At 44.7% G+C, this 19,995-nt stretch overlaps 1 protein-coding gene across 4 annotated transcripts in view; it reads left to right on the top strand.

Annotated features, from left to right (window-relative positions):
• EXD3 (exonuclease 3'-5' domain containing 3) overlaps positions 1–19,995 on the top strand; it is a 234,744-nt gene that overhangs the window by 58,994 nt on the left and 155,755 nt on the right. For all 4 annotated transcript variants that reach the window (XM_009290644.2, XM_009290648.2, XM_009290647.2 and 1 more), the window contains exons 10-12: positions 13,607–13,773; positions 18,783–18,921; positions 19,281–19,494. In XM_009290644.2, the coding sequence (XP_009288919.1) occupies positions 13,607–13,773; positions 18,783–18,921; positions 19,281–19,494 (520 nt within the window). The remainder of the gene's footprint in view (positions 1–13,606; positions 13,774–18,782; positions 18,922–19,280; positions 19,495–19,995) is intronic.

The following is a 19,995-nucleotide window of genomic DNA, read 5'->3' as shown; positions in this document are numbered from 1 at the left end:
TAGTACTTCCACTTTTACTGACCTTGAGCCAAAGGGCCTTTTGTTGCTAGTGTTTGCACAGGGGAAACTGTCCCTTAGTTTCTCAAATGTAAAATTCTTAAACCCTTCCAAAACTAATGCTCAGAAAAAGCGCTGGTGTTTGAAAAGTTGTAACCTGTTCTTTGGGCACTCATCGTGAGCTGTGGCTCATCAGCCAGCCCTTTTGCCAGCTAATGGTTGGAACCACTGTGTCCTTCGTTTTGGCAGGTGTGACTTGAGAGAAGGGTACAGGGATACAACACCTAGAAAAGTGGCCCTTGTTTTTTTCAGGCCCCTGTTTTGCAGCTATTCAGTCTGCTCTGGTCTTGCATGAGAATGAAGTAGACGAACCCTGGAGCCAGCTGTTCGCCATGTTCAGCACTGGGAGAGGCTGCAGCTAATCTCCTCTCCTTCTCCAGCTGTGACAATGAGATAACGTATTTATTTTAAAATTTCTGACCATGAAAATCAAACACTGTGCCAGCTCATTCTCTGGGTGACCAGGGGTGAGATGCTAGTAATTCGTAGCAAATGTGTAACTCTAGTTCCACTAAAATTCTACGTTTGTTATGCTACTTTACAGATAACATTCAGATAATATTCAGAAATCTGCCCAAACAGAAGGCATAAAAGTAAAGTGCCCTCCTTTATGTGTAATACATTTGAAAAACTTTGACAATTCCTGGTCCTTAATAGGTGTAAATTATCTTACACTACATCAAGGAGTCGATGTAATCTCATTTATTTAAGCAATTAATTTCTAAATGGCAAACATCCTCAGTGACTGATGCCAAGATCCTAATGCACTCTTTCTGTACAGGACCATTTTGACCTCAATTAAAATGTAACTACCTCTGGAATAAAATGTAATAGCCGTTATGCTCAAGGAGGTAATTTTTAAGGGGAATTTAAAGGGCAGAATGCAATTATTTTTTTTAAAGTTTTTGTGGCCAGAACACCTGGCCAGTAATCCTGCTCTGGGGAATCTTTAATAAGGACAAGAGGTCAAAAAGGCCACTTTACAAATATCCACATCTAGTGTCCTTCCCTAGGACTCCTGAGTTTAGGCAAACTTTAAATTGACTCAGGATTGTTTTGAGTACAGCAACATCCCTATAGTGTAAGGAACTTAATATCTGTAGGGAATTAGGCAGTCTGTGCAATGCAAATGGGAATGATATTCAGGAGGTGATTAATAAATGACATGTCTTTAGGTATAAGTCTGCATGCCAAATTATCTTTCGCTCTGTGTTTGAGCGAACTGTTTATTCAGGGATAAAATGGATTTCATCACTCAGATGTCAAATCTAGACTGGCTGTTTTCCTGGAAGGTAGAAACCAAAACTAGTTTAACCAGCCATTGTGTGGAGTCCCTTGCTAGTATTTATGGCCTCTTTTTTAGCAGGAAATTAGAACCAGTGGGTGATTGGTTTTGTTCCTTCTGGCCTTAAAAGTCTCAGGGAGGAGTCACCAGCTGAAATGAATTTTCATGGTTCTACTAGTGTTGCTGCAACAGAGTGCTTGAGCTGAGGAGCTGTCCCACTTGAGCCCGAGTAGCTCCGAGTATGGGTGTGTATATAAATATGCAGGAGCTACTCCTTGTCTCTATTTTGCCTGCAGTTTGCCTGTTAAGCTATCTGCAAAAGAATTGCATTTATCTTTCCACAACTTCAAACAGCTTCCTAACAGCTGCTGTTTAAAAAAGAGAAGATTTTTTTTTTTCTTCTTTTCCATTTCCCTTTTGCAAAATAGATGGTATTTAGGCCTGGACCAGTGACAGGTTTAAGATCTGGTATCTGTCTTGTGAAGCCAGGATTGAGGGAATTGCTTTATATCAGTTGAGAACTGGCAGTCTTTCTTCCCTCAGTGTCCACTTGTTGCTCCCATTGCTCCTTTCATTCCTCTTCCTGCGTTTTGTCCCCTGTTCAGGGACTGACCAGAAATTCAGTGGTGGTGGGAGTATTTTGGCAATCCCTCTGCTTTTGCCCTGTGCCTTTTTCTTTAGATTTACTATTCTTGTTGGAGGTCTCTGGGGAGAACATATAGCCACAATGTGATGTAAAAGTATATTGTACCTACGGGAATATTAAACCATGGAAAAACTGGACAATAAAAGTAGCAGGCAAAGTATAGATTTCCTTCTATTTTTCATTCATTTTGTAAATGGTGTCATATATTTATTGATAGCTGAAATAACAACAGAGTTGCAAAGCAAAAGGACTTACTGATATGGCTGATGCAGAAAACAGGCACATCTGTGACTGTCTCAGGAAAAGCATAACGTAATTCTTCAGTTACGTTCTGCTTTCTGGATAGAGAGCAGTAAAATATGCATCTGTACTAATGAAGTTAGCACTGTTGGCCTAAAAGAAATGGGAACTTCTCATTTAACAAACCCACAGCTGTTGTGGGAGAAATACATGGGAACAGCCAAACATGCAGTGTGTTCCATGCCTTACTATCTACAGAAAAGTCTGTCAAAGGATGATATATACAGTTAAATGTAAATACCTCCATGTACTTTCTGCATGGCTTACAGAGGATTATTTTCTGTAAGATGTGGAGGAGTGGTGTGCCTAATGATAATTACGGTAGTTTTATTTATAACAAATCCATCCATTTCTAGATAAATAAATTGTGGTTAAGCAGAAACATACTAATGAATTCTGGTGGAATTTTACAGTAGGTACAAAGAAGCTAAGAAAAACTGCCATTGTTTTCTGTACTATCTACCAAATTGTCAAATATGTCAAATACATTTTTAAAAATCAGCCAAAAATTTCTCTGGAGTGATGGAAGATGTGTTTGCTCAATAACTTTGGAAAATCAGCTCACATTTACTTAAGCGTGGATCTACAGGGCCAAGCTCTGGGAATTCAGCAGAAGCTTATGGGAGCTGGGTCTCTGTCTTCTGCTTCAGTGAGGTATTGGCAAGTAATTCCTTTGAAAGCTCAGGACCTCAGTTTTAAAAGTTGTGGCCAAATAGCCTTTATGTGCAGACATATTAAGTACTGGAGAGTGAAGAAAGGAGACTGGAGAGAGCACACTGGGGAAAAACACCTCCTTTAAATTGTTTTAGTACGTTAGAGATGCTTTCTGACCTTAAACCTCCTGCAGCCAGACAGGGCTAGCTTGCTGCTAAGCAGTATAATTACATTTCTGTCACTAGCATGCATTCATTTGAAAGCACAACTTCATCAGAAAGAGATTTGGTATGGTATAAAAAAGAGGCTAATTGGCTTATGGCTGTAGGTTGAGAGGTCAGTATTAGATTAAAGAGTTAAGAGCATCAGCAAGCGGTTAGACTGAACTGATGTGCCCTGGTGGTATGTTTAATTCAGCCAAACGGGAGAAGCATCTTAGGAGTAGGAAACAATGTAGGAAGGACTATCATCCAAAACTTTATAAGAACATGTGGGACATCCAAGCTCCTTAAAAGTTACATCAAGAGTAATACAGTAGTTTCCAGGATGCCTGTTGCAGACTCCAAACTGCATCAGCTATAGGATTGTATACCACAAAGTAAAAATGGGGACAGCCTCACTTAAAACAAGCAAATCCTCGTGTTGCTTTTGCTCTAAGACAAAGGGAACCCTATCAAGAGCACTGCTGGCCTCTCCAGCAGAAATAGGGAAAGGCAAAGAGGAGGGTGGGACACGGAGCTTGCCTGCTAGCACAGAAGGAGAGGATGTGTTCACTGCTTTTTTAAAAGTGGGAAGCAAATAGGTCATCAACAGGGCTCTGCACGTATTCTGTTTGCGAGTGGGGGACCACTCCTGTTTGCAGCTCTGTGGCATGAGACAACGCGATACTCTTGCCCTGTGGTAGTTTCTGCGTGTTTGGGGACGTGCAGATGTAGGGGGCTACATTTGCCCAGTTTTACTAAAGTCTTAAGCCTTGTACATATTCACACACATGCACAGATCCACTCTTATGTTCTTATCCAGTCAGCAGTAAAACTATCCGGTCATTCAATAATCATCCCAGATTATTTAAAAACCCTGTAATCAAACGGTACCTGTCCGAGTGCTTCCACAGATAGATATTGGATTCTAAAGGCCTGTGCAAATCAGCTGCCTTGTACAAAGATGATCGGGCTATTTGCAACTGATAGTTTGGCTGTATTATACCTTTAGGCGAGATTAGTTCACCAGTTCCCTGCCAAGAAGAGAACCACATAAACAGAGGATTGTTTAGAAACAAAAAAAGTTCCTCTTGACGGAGAAGTCATGTAAATGGGAAGAAACAGGAAACTAATCTTCCCTTGTTTGCTCTGAAAGAATGCATATCTCTGAGGAATGTTGTAATTATGGATTTAGGAAATCAGTCCAATTTGCCAAAGTGTGAATTTCAGAGTTCATTCAGTCAACCCTCTCAAGCATTTCTCCTTCAGAACAAAAAACACCAGGAGTTTAAATGTACCAAAAGAGATTAAAGGAGAGAAAAACCTACTGCCAAGCTTTGCTCTTGGTAAAGATCCTGCAAAGATACTTATTATTGCTTTGGCTGTGAGCCAGATGAGGTTTGTGCATGGTAAAATAGAAATAAGTGGTAACCCATGTTTTTCCTGTGGGCATCTATTTTTCGTAGACTAATGATGGGAAGAGTTAGTGCTCCTGAGCAAGTACTTCCATCGTCAAGATTTTTGCTTATTCACTTTGAAGACTTTTGTAAATAGAAAAACGTCCCCTGCTGGGAATGCCACATTAGCATGTTCTTAGAGAGAAAAGAACGTAAAACCAAGTTCCCAACTATTCTGAAGCAAGCCTGAGCTGGAACAGATCCATAAGCAGAGCGGAGCCAGGGAGAGTGCTAGGTGTGAATACAGCACAGCAAGGCTCAGGAGGATGAATGAAATAGCCCATGGTGAGCATTGCTGAGGAGTTCCAGCGTGGCCTGGAGGAGGGCTTTCAAAGGCAGGTCATGAGCTCCCACAAACCTGCTTAGAAGTGAAGCAGCAGCGGAGAAGAGACCTAAGAAGTCTGATGTCAGTGAAGCTCAGGGTTGGGTTAAAAAGAAAGCAAAGGAATTAGCTTGCTGCTTCTGTTCTTTGGCAATGAACACAGGAGATACTAAGTTAATTCCACTTCAGAGCTTACAGGCCTTTTAATTAAGGTAGTGATACAGGTGAGAACCTGGAGCTCTTTGATGACCAATCTTTCATGCAGCTATTTCCACAAGAAAAGTGCAGATCTGAGGGGAATTGCTGTACATCAGGAATAAGTGCGGGCAGAGTAATGATGCATCCTGGTATAGGAGGACCCCTATAGAAAGCTGTTAAAATAATCCAGAGCCAGGACAAAGTAACAGGAGATTCCTGCTTTGTTGCTCAGCCTCATAACTTGGAATTTGACCTGAGCAGGGAGAATGGAGTAGGGAGAGAACAAGAAAGAGGTTTCTGAGGCTCTTCCCCCATCTGCAGATCCTTCCTCCTGAAAAGTCTGCATCGGCCGTGTGGAGCTGACACAGGCTGGACCTGAGCAGTAAATCCTCCCGCCCCACCGGGGAGTAAATGTGCTGGAATTCCATGCCTTTTTGGAAAGGAAGATGGAGCTTATGAATTCTCATTATGTATGTGACTGGGTATGGGAACATTTAATTGAGTGATTGGTTGGGTTAATTGTTATACTGGTTTAGCTCGTTAGGGTTAATATTAGGGCTATCCAAAACAAATAGGAAGGCGTCGTGGTGGCTTCAGCTCATGTACATCCTGACCAGCTGATGAAGTGTAATCCTGCGAGTTCATTTAACAGCAGCTGTGGAGACACAGCGACAGTGGTTTCATTCCTGCAGGCTCTTCCTCTTTACACATCTGCAGCTCGCAGTCCTGTAGTGAAGTAGTGCTTTAGTTCTCCGTTCCTGTCCCCGCAATGGTGTCAAGCTCTGGCAGCTTGCGGCTGTCACTGCAGTCCCTTGCTGTGCTTTTGTAGCTGGAGTGGAGTTCCTGCAGACAGATCTTGTAGTACGAGTGGATGTCGTACACTTCTGCTAAGTTGGATTTTGGAATAATCACGTTTGATAGTAATCCTTCAGACAGCCTCATAGCTTAGCAGAAAGTTGTATTTTCCTCGTGCAGGCTTCCATGCTTTAAGATACAAACTAAAATAGAGTTAAGTAATGGTGACTTTTGTAGAAAGTTTATGAAAGTGCTTGGCAATTGTATAAATCTTCTTAGGCTTGAGAGACCAGAGAAATTATGTTGGGTCATATGAGGGCCAGGCTCAGTGAACCTCAGTAGCAGTGCAGGTCACCTAATGTGCAGTATATGATGGGAGCCCTCACTTTCTTAAACTGGAGAGCTCAATTTGCCATTTGCCACAGTGACACTTTGTTCATGTGTGTGTGTGACATAATGACAAAAGGCAGATAGATAAATGCTACTTCAAAATACACTGGGAAGATAAGGGTTGCCAGTTTGTCTTCAATGCACTGTGTTATTGGACTTAGACAAAGCATCTACTGTGATAAGTAACATACTACTTTGTGCTCTGAAAGAGTTTGGCCAATTTCCCCATCCTCATTCATCTTCAGTCTTGCCAAGTGCTGGAATGCTCCCAGAAAATATCTCCAGCCTGCCATCGTGGGACCAAGAGGTGTGAGAAATCTGGAAGCATATCAAAACTGTGTGGCTTATGTATTCAGAACAAGTCCTTCGTCCTTTGCTGATCACTGGGATGAATAATATTCAGCAACTCTGGGGCCAGGGTTAGGTCAGAATTCAGAAGACGCCTCTGCAGCAATTGTGAGAAAGGGATTTCAGGGAGAAGCACAGACCCTCAGGACAGACTTCACACTGAAGTGAAGGAAAAAGAAATTATATCTTAAAAAGCAAGTAGGGTAAAGTTACCTTAGTCTATTTGTTAAGGAATTGTATTTTTGTTTTTTTATGGATGGCATGCAATTATTTCTCTCTCCAAACAAAGGTTATTTTAATAGGGTTAGCCTGAGTCTATAGCTCATTAAAGACATACATTTATGACATTCCCTGAACAAGTAGCAGAAGGGAGAACAAGTATTGCAGGTGAATGCACCCTGATTTTGTGCATCAGCATACCTGGAGTTGTTGTGGGATATAGTTGAGGAAAATGAGTTAATTGTGGGTTAAAATAAAAAGTTCTGATCTTCCCACTGGGAAAGTCCCCAAAGTGTCAGGCTACACCTACACTGCTAAACAAGACCATGAACTGATCCGTGACCTTGAAGACAAGTGGCACTGGCTGACTCGTACCAACATGGCCTCAGGCTGCTCCTCCTGGGATTTGTCTGAAATCCACAGTGACAGGAGCGGAGGGACTGGATCCCTTCGCTAATGCTGTTCTGCAAGCACAGCAGCGGTGGCTAATCAGACAGTAAGAGCTGATTTCTCAGGACAGCATTTAAGTGGCTGCATTTGTATGCTGGTGATTCAGTGTCAGTGCTGAGCTTTACCATCTTACAGATATATCATGGTGGCCTCTTTACTAAATCCTCCCGTGTCCTGAAGCATCTGGGGAATTGCGTACCTGACGGTTTACTTGGGCAGTTAGGAGCAATGTTGTCGTGGAGTATTACACCTTCTCCGTGAAACCTCAGTTTCTATCTGGGCTTGTGCCTTCTCCAGCCGAGAAACATTGATAGCCATGTTGTAGTCAGCTACTGAAGTGAAATCTGGTAACGATCGTGTCAGATTCACTGAAGTAAAATGTTGTGTGCAGAGCCTTTCATCTCTGAAGTAGGAAGTGTCACGTGCCCTGTGAAGTGGAGCCATTGCCAGCAGACAATTTCTCTCTTACGTGGCTCTGTGAGTTGGGTGAAGGTTGTATGAAGGATGTCCAACTCTGTGTTTAAAAAAAAGTCTCAGCCTCTTGCTTAATATTTTTTGAAAATACTCTCTCTTCAGATCTGACTTTGAAAGCGGAGTTCGTTCTTTACCTCTGCTATATACCTTCTCTCATCTGTGGCAGTATGAGCAGATTTGAGAGACATGATGACTTCATCTGGTGAAGATGAATGACTTCCCTCAGGGGCTGCCTGACAGAAATTTGGAAGGAATCCCAATGCAGGAAATGTATTTGGATCTCTGTGTAGTATTGTTGAGCACGATCAGGACCATCCTGTATTCTGGGTAGATGAGATCTTGGGTGTTCTTCGCCCAGGAGGTGCTTGGAACTTGAAAGCAGCAGTTGCTGCAAGAAGCCGCCTGTCTGTGTGGAGACAAGTCTTGGTGCTGGGGAATGCACAGCAGTGCTAATCACAGAATCAGAGGCTAATTTCAGTGTGAAGGAGCCTGTGGAGGTCTCTTCGCTACCCTCCTGCTCAGAGGAGGGCCAACTTAGACAAGGTGTTGCAGGGCCCTGCCTGGTTCCACAGCCCCTCTGGACCTGTTGCAGTGTTTAGCCACTCTCACTGTCACCTTTTTTTTCCTTTAGGCCTGGCTGGAATTTCTGGAACGATCTGACTTCATGTTGTCTATCATCCCCCATAATAAAATTGAAGAGAGCGATTATATTCCCCCATATCCCCGAACTTAGCCTTCCCTAGGCTGAACAAGGGCTGCTCCCTCAGCCTCTCCTACATCACATGCTCCAACCCATTAACTGTCTCAGTGGCTGTTTACTGAACTCTCTCCTATTTTTCAGCATCTCTTTTACACTGGAGTGCCAAAACTAGGCACCGTGTCCAGGTGTGGTCTCACAAGTGCAGAACAGAGGAGAGCAATCACTTCCCTCAACCTGCTGGCTGAAACACAGCTGGCTGTGCAGTCAGCCGGGTGACTTTTAACAGATGAGCTATATGTTTTTTTTCTTCTGGCTGCCATTTGGTAGTGGTGTCTGGACTTCTGAACGAGAAATTGCATTGGCAAGATCATGTGAGCTGCAGAGAGAAAAATGGAGCCAGATGCATCTCGTCACACAGTATTGTCCTAGCTGCTCATCACAAGCTAGCAGCTTCATTCAGGTTGCCCAGGAACCATAGGCTCCTTGTGAGGAGCCCCAATCCAGCGGCAAGTTGGCTTTAAGAGTTGCCTTTGCCTTGATCCGTCCAACTGATACCGTAAGTTAGACTCCTCTGAATTGCCTTTTCGGAAGAGCTGATTGCATGGGCAGACTGGGAAGCTGAGTCTCCTGATTCACAAAGCTGAAGCTAGGTAGTGTGAACATGCCCCAGGGAGCCACATTGCCAAAGCTTTGTTGAGAGAGAGAAGAAAGACCACTTCCCTGCCATTGATGTGGTAATGGCCTCCAGAACACTGAAGTGTGGCTCTGTCAATGACGCACTGATTGCTATCTGAAAGTCAGTCTTCTGGGATATGAATGGAGGCTATTTTGTTCTTCTTCAGTTCATAAATTAGTGCATCTGAGTAGCCAGTGCCTGTGAGCCAGAGAACAGCTCAAGTGGTGAGAAAGCACGGCTTTCTCATGCTTCTGTCTTTGTGCATTGGCCATGGGTGAGTGGCCTGCTGCTTTCACAAGAAACCCTGTTCAGAAGTGAGCGTGGGTAAAGTTGGCATCTTTTATCCGAGTGCCATCTATGTAAGATATCCAGAAGTCAGGATCCCCCTTCTCTCACGGAACGGGTTGTGACCCTGGTCTGAGCTGGCACTGAGGGTCCCAGCTCCAGTCTCATGCATAAGGGACTTCCCTTCAGTGACTTACTAATGATGACATACTACTGCAGCATCTCTCCATATAGTACAAATGATGCTAACTTCAAAACAGAAATCTCGAGCACAAATAAAATGAAGTAACAATGAAACTAACGCAGTAGGATGTTCCAGGGAATCTTTAAACAAAGGTGCCTGCACAGTACCTGCAGCACCGCAGTGAATTTAGAAATGCTGTTGGTGTCCTCCACTGCTTACAGTGGTTTTGTCCTTTCAAAGTCCAGGTTTCTTTTTCCCCTTTTAAAGTTGCTGGCTCTAAAATATTCTACTTGACAATTTATCTACACTAACAGGATTTTTTTTGTTGATTCTGGAAGCACTTGAGAACAGGGGAAATTGGCCAAGACATTCAAAAGTTAAATTAAAATCTGACTCTGCAAATAGCCAGTGTCACTGGTGTGAATAACTTCACTCTCGGGTAAAAGATACTGAGGGAAAGCGGAGAATTGTATCGGACAGAAATGCAACTTAACACATACAGATAAAAGTAATCTAGGGTTGGCTAGGGTGACTTCCAAAGAAGATAGTGGATAGTTGGATCCAAAATTATTGATAACAATGGAGGAATTCCTGATGCTATGGGTTAAGATGAGGACATTCCTAAGGTTGCTCTGCACTGGTTGTTGTGAGCTTTGTAAAGCATTCGGCTGGGTAAGAACAGGATTTACGGGTAGGTAATCTGCAGCAGTCATTTTGGAAAGCTTTAATCATGGGTTATTGTTGGTGTCAGGAGTTTTTGTGTGCACCTATGGATTAAAGAATGTATGATATGTCTAGAATTCAGAGAGGGATATAAACAAGCCTCATGGTATATATAATCTTCTCCTGCTCGGAGGTGTCGCTGATGTTGATCAGAACAACTGTGCCAGTTTCCTCTTGAAAAGTGTTCATTTACTGAAAACAAAATACATGAAATGTCATCCCTAGTGAAACATTTGTCTCTGCTTCTGTGCCCACATCTTCTGGGGCCAAAGTTTCCACATTCTTGCTTCTTGCAAAGCTGTTGCGGTGGAAGCCTTTCCCCTTTATAGCAATGTTGGTTTTTTTCAGTAAAAAACAAAGCAAGCTACTTTCCATTTCAGAATGCAAGATGTAATATCTCTGCAGAGATTAACCTTCTTTCCAGAGTTGTTTTTGTGGTTGAAAGAATAAATCTGTTATCATTAAAATAAAAGAAAAAATCTGCACCTCATTATTTCCAGAAATAAAACTTACATAATGAGATTTATTAAGAATTGACTCTGGGTGAACTGAAGAGAGAGCCAACCCCAAAGACTTTGTGTTCTAGAAAAAAGGCAGCAAGACAATAGGGTGGACACAGGGGAAGCTAGAAGAGGGAATTGCTCTGTGATGTTAATAAAAAAATATGTTATTTTTGGGAAGGACACTGAGAAGTGGCTTGGCAAATGCGGCAGGAGGAGTTATTCAAACCTCCTTCATGTGTTAGGTGCTTGGCTGAGCTCAGTTGCATAAGGCAGAGATGCGAAAGATGCACAAAGTATCAGGACTGGCATGGCCGGGAGGAGAGATTCGGGAGGAAATGTAGAGGGCAAGAAGCGTTAACATGATAGCTTATCCTTTCCTGCTCTGCCCCTTCCCTCGGTTCCCTCTTCTGCTTCTCTCCCGTAACTGAGCCCCTGGTTAGCTGCTGGACCTGCGTCCCGCTGACACTGGCTCTTTGCTGTGCCACCAACCTCTTAGGAGCAGCAGTAAAAATATTCCTCCACATATCCATGAGAGGAAATGTGGTTTGGCATTTGGCAAAGTTACAGGGGTGCAGACTTAGTGCTGAGGCAGCAGTTTTTATGAGCAGGCTGGCTTCTCGTGTGTGCTACCTGGGCTGCCAAATTTCCCTGTGGCTTTTCTTCCAAGCCTCCACCCCCTCCTGCACCTCTGTGGGGTGGGTCATTCTTTTTTTCTTTTTCGCTTTCTTTTTTCCTTCCCTTTTACCTTCGGGCCATCAACAGGTTTGTTTCCTGATCTCTGTGCAGGGTGTCTGCTTTGAAGACAACTTCTCACCTTTTAGTTACTGAAAGAATGTGAGGAATGAGGCCCCATGGCCCCAGCCTACCAACCCAGCTGGGCTCTGTTTGTACATGCAGTGGAGAAGGAGCAAGGTGCCTGCAGTCCCTGGGAGCAGACTCTGACCCTGCAAGCACTGCTTGGTGGGCAGCGAAGGAGAGATGGCAGTGGCATGTGTGGAGGGTGGGGATGGCCTTTAAGTGCGTATCTGAGCATTCCACTACACTGAGAAATACTCGTTGGTAGTGCCAACAGCAGTATAGCCACATAGCTACAGATCCTGATCCACCATGTAGAGTTTCAACTTGTTTTAGCAATTAAGTTTTCTTGACAATATTCACTTCTAAGGCAGATCCATGAGTAAATCAGTCTGGCAAGAGGAGTGAGTTGCTGATCTGGCTGCAGTGGCTCTGGGATATTTGCAGGCGCAGGTGGGTTGGCTGGGCAGGAGGAGAGGGTTATTCCCACCCCCATGTAGCTGTCGTGACTGTCGGTGTCATGGTGTTCATATTTCCTCTTACAACTGCATCTGCCAACAGGGCGAACAAGCAAAAGAGCTTTGGTGAATCCAGCTGTGGCAGTGGAGACTGTTACGGGCTCTATTTGTCTGCCCTGCCCCTTGCCAATAGCTGCTCCCTCATGCCGGGGTGGGCAGCGTGCCATGCTCCAGCCACTCTGGCTCACAGCTAGGTATTTGGGCTTAAACCACAGGCAGCCGTGAGTTTGTGCTTGTGCCCCCAGGCTCTGCAGTGTGCCGAGGCACGGGCGCACGTTCGCTTCCGCCAGAGAACAGCTGGGAACGGGGAACATCCTAAACTGTTTGCAGGTGCATGTAACGCAGGCTCCTACAGCGACACTTGAGATCGTTGTGTTTGTCCGTATGGCTGAAGCAATAATCCAGTTGTCACGTCCACAGAGGCCTTGAATAGACACAAAGGGAGGAATTTCTTGCACCCAACCCTAGTTCTTCACAGCTGGAGCAACTGCTCCGGGTTCCTCCTATGATCAGTGGGGATAAAGTAGGACTTTCAGAGCACATTTTGTACAACCTATTTCTGATGCAGGGTGACACCACTCGCACCCTGGACCTCATCCACAGTGCTGGCTGGGCCCGTGCTGGTTGCACAAGATGTTTGTCCGCACAGTGTGCTGTTGCATGTTGCTGGAGGCGGTACCTGGTGCTCCTGTTTTCACAGTGGTGTGTGCAGATGGGCTGTAGGCTGATGAGCGAGCCTTTTCCTCGCTGTGAACACTAAAGTCTGTCGCTCAGGAAAGCTTTGCTGATGTGTCCTACCTGTAACGCGTGTGTGACTGGCAATCCTAATTACTCGTCCAAGTACTCCCAAGGCTGGATGAGACCCCATGCTACCGTCTTACCTGGAGAGAGACTAAGCCATCCTATTGCCTCTCCCAGGACATTAAGTCACAGCATCCCTTCAGGGCTATGTACAGGCACAAAATGGGACTAAAACAATCCAAACTCTTAGCCCTTCCGTAATTACCTGCCTAACGAGCCCAAAGACCTTTACTGTCTGGTCAGTCACTGGTTCTGATTTTGCTTAATGTAATCAGTATCTGAGCAAATAATATGCTAGTCATCAGTCAGGCTAAATGGTATTGTTTTACCCTTGTTTCTCTGTGTTGCACCTGCAAAGTGGTATTCCCTGAACAAATAGCCATGCTGTCAAGGGGACCCAAGTACCCTGATGAGCTCTCAGTTAAAGTATGTGCTCTTCATCTCTTGGCAGAGAAGTGCAGCACTCACTGGGTTTGAACAAAATCACTCCTGCAGTGGGGGGATTCTTCCTCCTTTCTGCACTTGTCCAGGACCCCCTGGAGGATGCTGTTTCCTGAGAGGGGGTAGAAACGCCCATGATGGAAATTGCACTGACAGTCTTCCTTCACCCTTGATTCCCCTTTCAGAGCACAGTTGGAGAGAATCGATGGCTTCAAGGGCACCTGATACAGTTACTAATCAGTTACTGTGATTTGAACACAGCGGCAAGGTGGGCGCAACGCTGCAATTTGCCCAAGGAGATGCTACCTTATGGAGTGGCTGATGAGCTTCAAAAGCTTCAGATCCAAGAGCGGTAAATACTCTGTTTCGTGCTTTTTCAATGTAGATTACTTATCATACAAGGACTACATATTTGCTTAAAATAATCTGCCACAATGCTTCCTTGGGGAGATAATTTTGCAAAAACTTCCTCCATTTACTCAGATTACCTATCGGCCATGTACATGCTGCATTTGCTTTCATAAGCCTGGAAATGTCTGTGAAAGGTACATTTTAAACTCACTCCTGAGTACTTAGAAGCTGTATGAGATTGCTTCAGGCCGCAGAGGGGTCTTCAGACTCCCTCTGCCAGATCAACAGCGCAAATGAAATGATGTGGGTAGGATCTGAATATGCGTCTGTTTTACTGAGTTGATTACATGTCTGTCAAAGTTTTCTATATACTCTGCATCCCCCACTGTACTGTAATCTGGTTTAATGCCTTTTAGGAGACTTATGGCCAAGAAAATAATTTTAAAGTTCCTTAATTTTTTCTAATTGTATTTATTTTCTTCCTCCTTTGACAGCTCATAAGCCATTTTTCATCCCAGTCTGTAATTTTTGCCTCATCCAAAGCTTTCAGAAGTAATGGGAATTTTTGACATTTGGGGTCAGATGCCAGAAGAGTTGCATTAATTGAATTTGGGATAAAACCGGACTCTCTGGCACAAATTTACCAAGTGAGCTTAAGAAGCCTTTAGCCCCCTAATTAGTCTCTGTCCCCCTTTCTTCCTCTAATGCAATCCCAATAACACAGTGCCATGGTTCCTCTCCTGCTTTGGGACCCCCATGTTGTATGCAGCAGATTAGCCTGCAGTAGCTGCAGTTCCTCTCCTGATGGGAGCTTCATCCTGTTGCATGACCTGAAACAAGAGTACAAAGGCAGAGGTACAAAAAAGGAATTGAAAAAGCCTTATATTAAGAAGGGTTCTTACAACTCCTTGATTTCAAGTGCACAGAACTGTGCAAACAGCCCCAGTCAAGGATCTCTGTGAACCTGCTGATGTAGGAGGAGCAGAGGGGAAGGATGGAGGGAAGAGGATGGCCAGGTTCCATGCTGTGTGTAGACAAAGCTGTGCGAAGTTGAAAAGAGGCTCAAAATTTAGGAAGGCACACATAGCCACCTTAACTGTTAGGAGCTGTCTGATCCCCCCAGCAAGCTAGATCTGGAGGAGTACCAGGGCGTTGTAGTTCTGGTTCTGAGTATTCTGTGCTGGCCCAAGGTCATCCTCTTCATGCAACAATATCCCAGGCAGTTGCTCAGCTATGCTGTATGGAGGAAGAAGGGCTGTATTTGAAAAAATGACTCAATGCAAATGATTTGCTGAGCCCCAGTAACTCACTTTTATACTCACGTGAGTGATGGTGTATCTGCCATGCTTCAGTGACTCTGTCCACGAGATGTTTAAGCAAATTATTCAGAGATAGCCATGTTTGACACCCTTTTTTAAACCTTTTTTTTTCCTGCAGAAAAGCCTGCACATATGCAGGCTACTGCAAGTCTTGAGGAACTGCAGAGCTTGCAGATGATACTGCATGATACAGATGATCCTGTTAGGATCTCACCCAGGACTGCACAGGAGATCTGGAACCTCGGGCTGGATGAGGTCTGGCTGGTAGTCCCATCAACACACAGCCCAGTAGCCTCTGTGCCCACACGTGTTCGTGAGCCGAACTCCTGCAAGGCTGCAGGCTACCACAGTCCTTGGGTTCAGAGTAATTACACAGTCACCTTGCTGGCCTGCTACAATCAAGCAGCATTTTCTCTGCTCATTCATGTGCAGGAATTCATCTAATTGGATTCTGTGCACACAAGAGGACTTATCCCTGAATGCTCAATGCAAATTCAGGAGAGCTCTGGGCTGTGTGGTTGGAGTGCAGCATAGCTCAAAGCCTCGCTGTCATTCAAGGAGGAATCACGTGTTTCCAGGTAGAATCAAGGCTCTTGTCAAAAACAGAAGAGAGGAAGCAGTGATAATTTTTGGGTTCCTTAGGACTCTTCCATTGTTGTACACATCAGTCACCTTATTCCAGGGTGTTGTGCTTGACTGGACTTGGCACCATTTGCCTGATGTCTCTCTTACCCTCACTGGTGAAATATGTTGGGGGTTTTTTTTAGCATGGAGATTGGTGTTTCTAGTTCAGAAGCCAGGTGAGATTAGAGGAAAGTTTATGGGAAAATCTTGACCACTCCTGGGAGGTAACTATTTACAACTTTGTGCTAGCTGATAGCTCATATCTTTAGCATCCTGCAAACATAGCCCTTGAAGCCTGTAATACAAGGGAGTAACTTTCTATATGGAGCTCAACTTCTCAGTGTATATGATGAAAAACTGAATCTGATTTGAAATGGACTGTGTGTCCAGGAGGAGTTGATGAGGACATCATACATTGCCTGTTTGGGGAGGAATAAAGCCAGCAGAAAGTCAATGATCCGTGGGTAGCAAGTTGGACGCTTTCAGCGCCGTGCTCTTGGTGTGAGAAGCAGGGGCAGGGTCCCTCTTGGCATGGCTGTTGCACGAGTCTGCATGCCCATGCTCATCTGCCACCTCGCATGGTCTGGGGCTTTCTCCTGTTACTGCAGAGCGTGCGGTTGTATGCAGATGATTTGGGTGCTTCCTTTTACCGTACGTTCTTAGTGCAGGACTTTCCTACTGGTGTCATATGTCAGAATAATGAACTCAGCTAACAGTTAGGATCTGTCACTGGCTGCCTGGTTAATGCCAACACCTCACTAGGGGATAAGGAGACCATTTGAAGACGACCAAGCCTGAGACTGAGCAAGGTTACCTGCTCTGACAGGTTTATCATCAGGTTTGTTGTCTTTAACATTACAGCAGATTTCCATCTCCTGGAAGAGGTGTTTATGCAAAAACTGCAGCTTTCATAACTAAAAATTGTTTTTTTGGAGCACAGATTGGACTAACTTGAATTACGTAGAAGGTGAATGAGAACACGATGTATTATTATTTTTTAATGCTGATGATTTTGGGAGGGTCTCACAGATGGCCTTGAACAGTTCATGTGCTGAGCTTCATGGATCTGATCTTTCTCCTAGTGCAGTCCGCACTAGTTCATATTCAAGCCCCATGTAACCTCAGGAAATATGACACAGATGTAATCACCCTTGAAACACTGTCTGCAAAGGCCCACTTCTCCAGATGGTACATGGCTTTCTTGGAGCACAGGAAACTCTTGTCTGTCTAGGACATGCTTCTGCTCAGCTCTGATGCATTGCTGGAGCTGCCCTCCTCCTCCTCCTGAAGCTGCACCAGCCGCCAGTTGGGAGCCAGAAGGTTTTTGCATGAGGTGTAGTCCCTCGAAACACAAAGGGGTGGTTAACAGGAGTGTGACTTAGCCACAGACTCTGTGCATCTAGAAAGATTAAAAACATCACTACATCTCTCTGCTCTGGGAATCCTGTGTCGTGTATGGGTGGAGTGAAGGCATGCCGATTAGGATGTGCTCTGCCGTTCATGAGGAGTTGTGACAGATGAGTAAAACCCTTTGTGCCCCAGTTTACTCATCCAGTCATGATACCTGCTGCAGTAGCTGCTATAAAATCAGCGGAGCCATGGAACCTAATAAAACAGTCTGTCTGCCTTATTTATTGAGCTAACAAAGCAGCAGGTTCCCAGAGAGGGTGTTCACACTGTAGAGAACAAGGTGGTACCAGCATATAAATGACATCATCTCTGCCACTGGTCATATCACATGCAGTTCCTGAATGCTGCAGGTGAGAATATTCCTGGAGACCTGAGACTGCACACCTTCATTAAATATTTTACACAAATATTGACTTCCCCATGCACACAAACCCACAGAAAAGAGTGTTTGTACAGTGAAAGCTGCTATGCTACAGAATTAGTCACACAGTCCCCTAAACATAAGGTTAGTAAATAGTTTCTCAAATAATAAACCATTTCAAGTCTCTGTGGGAAAGAGACTATCCAGAAATTTGTGATATGTCCAAAATAGCTGGATATTTTTTATTAGTTTCTTTCCTCTGATTGCATCATCTGGCTGAGACACCACAGCAATATGCTGACCTTCCAGTTACAAGGCCATTTCAAGAGACTCTGCTGCATTCTGAAAAGAAAATGTGCTGTGTAAGATCCTGCTGTAGGAAATCAGTTAGCTCATTTCTGCAGGCATCTTCCAACATTCCCGGGGTATTAATACACAGATACTGAATTTCTCTGTGTGGTGCCATCTGAAACCCAAATGGAGGGAGTAGCACAAGCAAGGCACTCGCTCTGTGGGTTCAGCTGGCCGTCTTCCCCTAAATATAGGCTTTGAAACTTTATTTCTGAACTTTTCTCATTTCATCCCTGTGCAACGTAGGACAAATGTTCTTGTGCAACCTGTGCAGACATTTTACAGGGAAGGGGATGGAGGAGAAGCAGCTGGATAGCATCAGGGAGGTTGATGAAGCCTTCCCAAGCCATTGCACTATAAAATGATGAGGCAGATTCACCCGTTCCCAGCTGGTAGTGACCTTGGCGTGGAGCAGTCTGAGAGTCTCTTTCTGAGCCAGTTTATGCTGTGGGGAAGTGTGAAGCTCCTGTTTGGACACAGCGCTGGTCAGAGCTGACTTCTCTGTCATGTATTATACCGTGGGAGCTAGCAGACTTCCATGTTAACCTCGAGGGCAAAAAGCAGTAAATCTAAAATGCTTTGTCTCTGAATGTGGAAACAGCTGCCCAACTTTGTCATCCAAGTCGCATCAGTTCTGGGAAAGAGAGCTGAGCACTGAAGACAGAGCTTGGGACTCTGACTCCAGCAAGTGTTTTGGTTTGGGTGTTCTCTGCAGTGGATACAGTGCCATTTCTGTGATAGGAATAAAAAGAGAGGATGAGTCAAGACGAAAGAGACTGAGATTACAGGGAAAATGAGGAGAGAGAGGGTAAGAGAAAGAGTTGAGTGGCATGGGGAAATAGAGGGCCAGGGTGAAATAAGGGGCTTAAGACTTCCCGATGTTCCTCCAATCCAGGATTTCCTCTCATTGCATGGCTTAAAGCTGTTGCATCTGATTCTGTGTAGGGTAGAAGATGCCGCAAAAGCAGACAATTATGAAGAGAGTAAGAAGAAGGACTATTACCAGCTTCCAATTCCACGGGCAAACATTCACTTCCTGCAGACATGGGAAGAGACACTGCAGTGCTGGGAAAAGGTGCTGCAGGTGAGTGTGACTGGTATTTACTTTGCAGGGTCAAGGAGCAGAAACTCCGTAGCAGGCTGGTACGCAGGGTTGTATGTGGGCCACTGCCATCAAATGTCTCCCTCCCCAGGTCAAGAACAGCTGCTTCCTTTAGGCTTGTCTGATCTGGGGAACGTGTTGGGAATTGTTGTGCCAGGAAAGGTCCCCGCAGGGGTCACTCAGGTGTGCTATGAAAGTTACTTGTCTCTGTAGCTGTTTGCACACTAGCAAAGAGATGCAGTTGTTGGAAAGGAAATGCTTGTGTTCTGGACAGGGACTGTCCAGGCTACTTTCAAGCATAGACAGTCTCTAAGTGAAGAAAGCATTTGTCTGTGTTGCAGCCTGGGCAGGTTGTTGGCATTGACATGGAGTGGAGGCCTTCATTCGGCATGGTCGGGAAGCCCCGTGTTTCCCTCCTTCAAATCGCTCTGAAGGATGAGGTGTTCCTGCTTGACTTGCCACGGCTCCTCGAGCAAGCTGAGACGGAGGGTGAGAAGGAGAAGCTTCCCCATTTCATCCAGATGCTCTATTCAGATGCAGCCATCACTAAACTAGGTAACATGCATCTCTTCTCCCCACCTCGGGTCTTTACACAGCTTATTTTGTGTAACGCCTAGATCCTCTTGGGGTTGTCATTCTCTAAATCCACTTATCACAGAACCAGTTTTTGTAGCCCTGGGTATTCAAATACTGCCATGCCAGGAAGCAGGGTGACCAGTGTAACTGGGAATGATAGAAATGTCTCCCCATTTCAGGTCAGACCCAAGATTTTTGATTTAGCCTCCCCCCTCGGACTTGGGGTTGTCTTAGTTCCATACTAAATCCTGACTTGCACCCAACCTTCAGAGCTCTCGGAAAGTCTGCCATCCAGAGCTTTCTGGATTTGCTGGCCCTGTCCCAAAGCCGCTGTGCTGGACACCAGAGCTCTCCGTCTTACCATACCTGGTTTTAGATTCTGTTTGGAGGCTTTTGACAGGAGTTGTTAAACCCAGAGTTCAAGGGCAAATTCATAATTGCCTTTCACTGACCTAGCAGATTTTAAGTAAGTTGATCTTA

The sequence above is a fragment of the Aptenodytes forsteri genome, unplaced genomic scaffold (assembly GCF_000699145.1).
Source record: "Aptenodytes forsteri isolate BGI_AS27 unplaced genomic scaffold, ASM69914v1 Scaffold494, whole genome shotgun sequence".
NCBI lineage: Eukaryota > Metazoa > Chordata > Aves > Sphenisciformes > Spheniscidae > Aptenodytes > Aptenodytes forsteri.
This window is presented reverse-complemented; position numbering and strand designations above follow the sequence as displayed.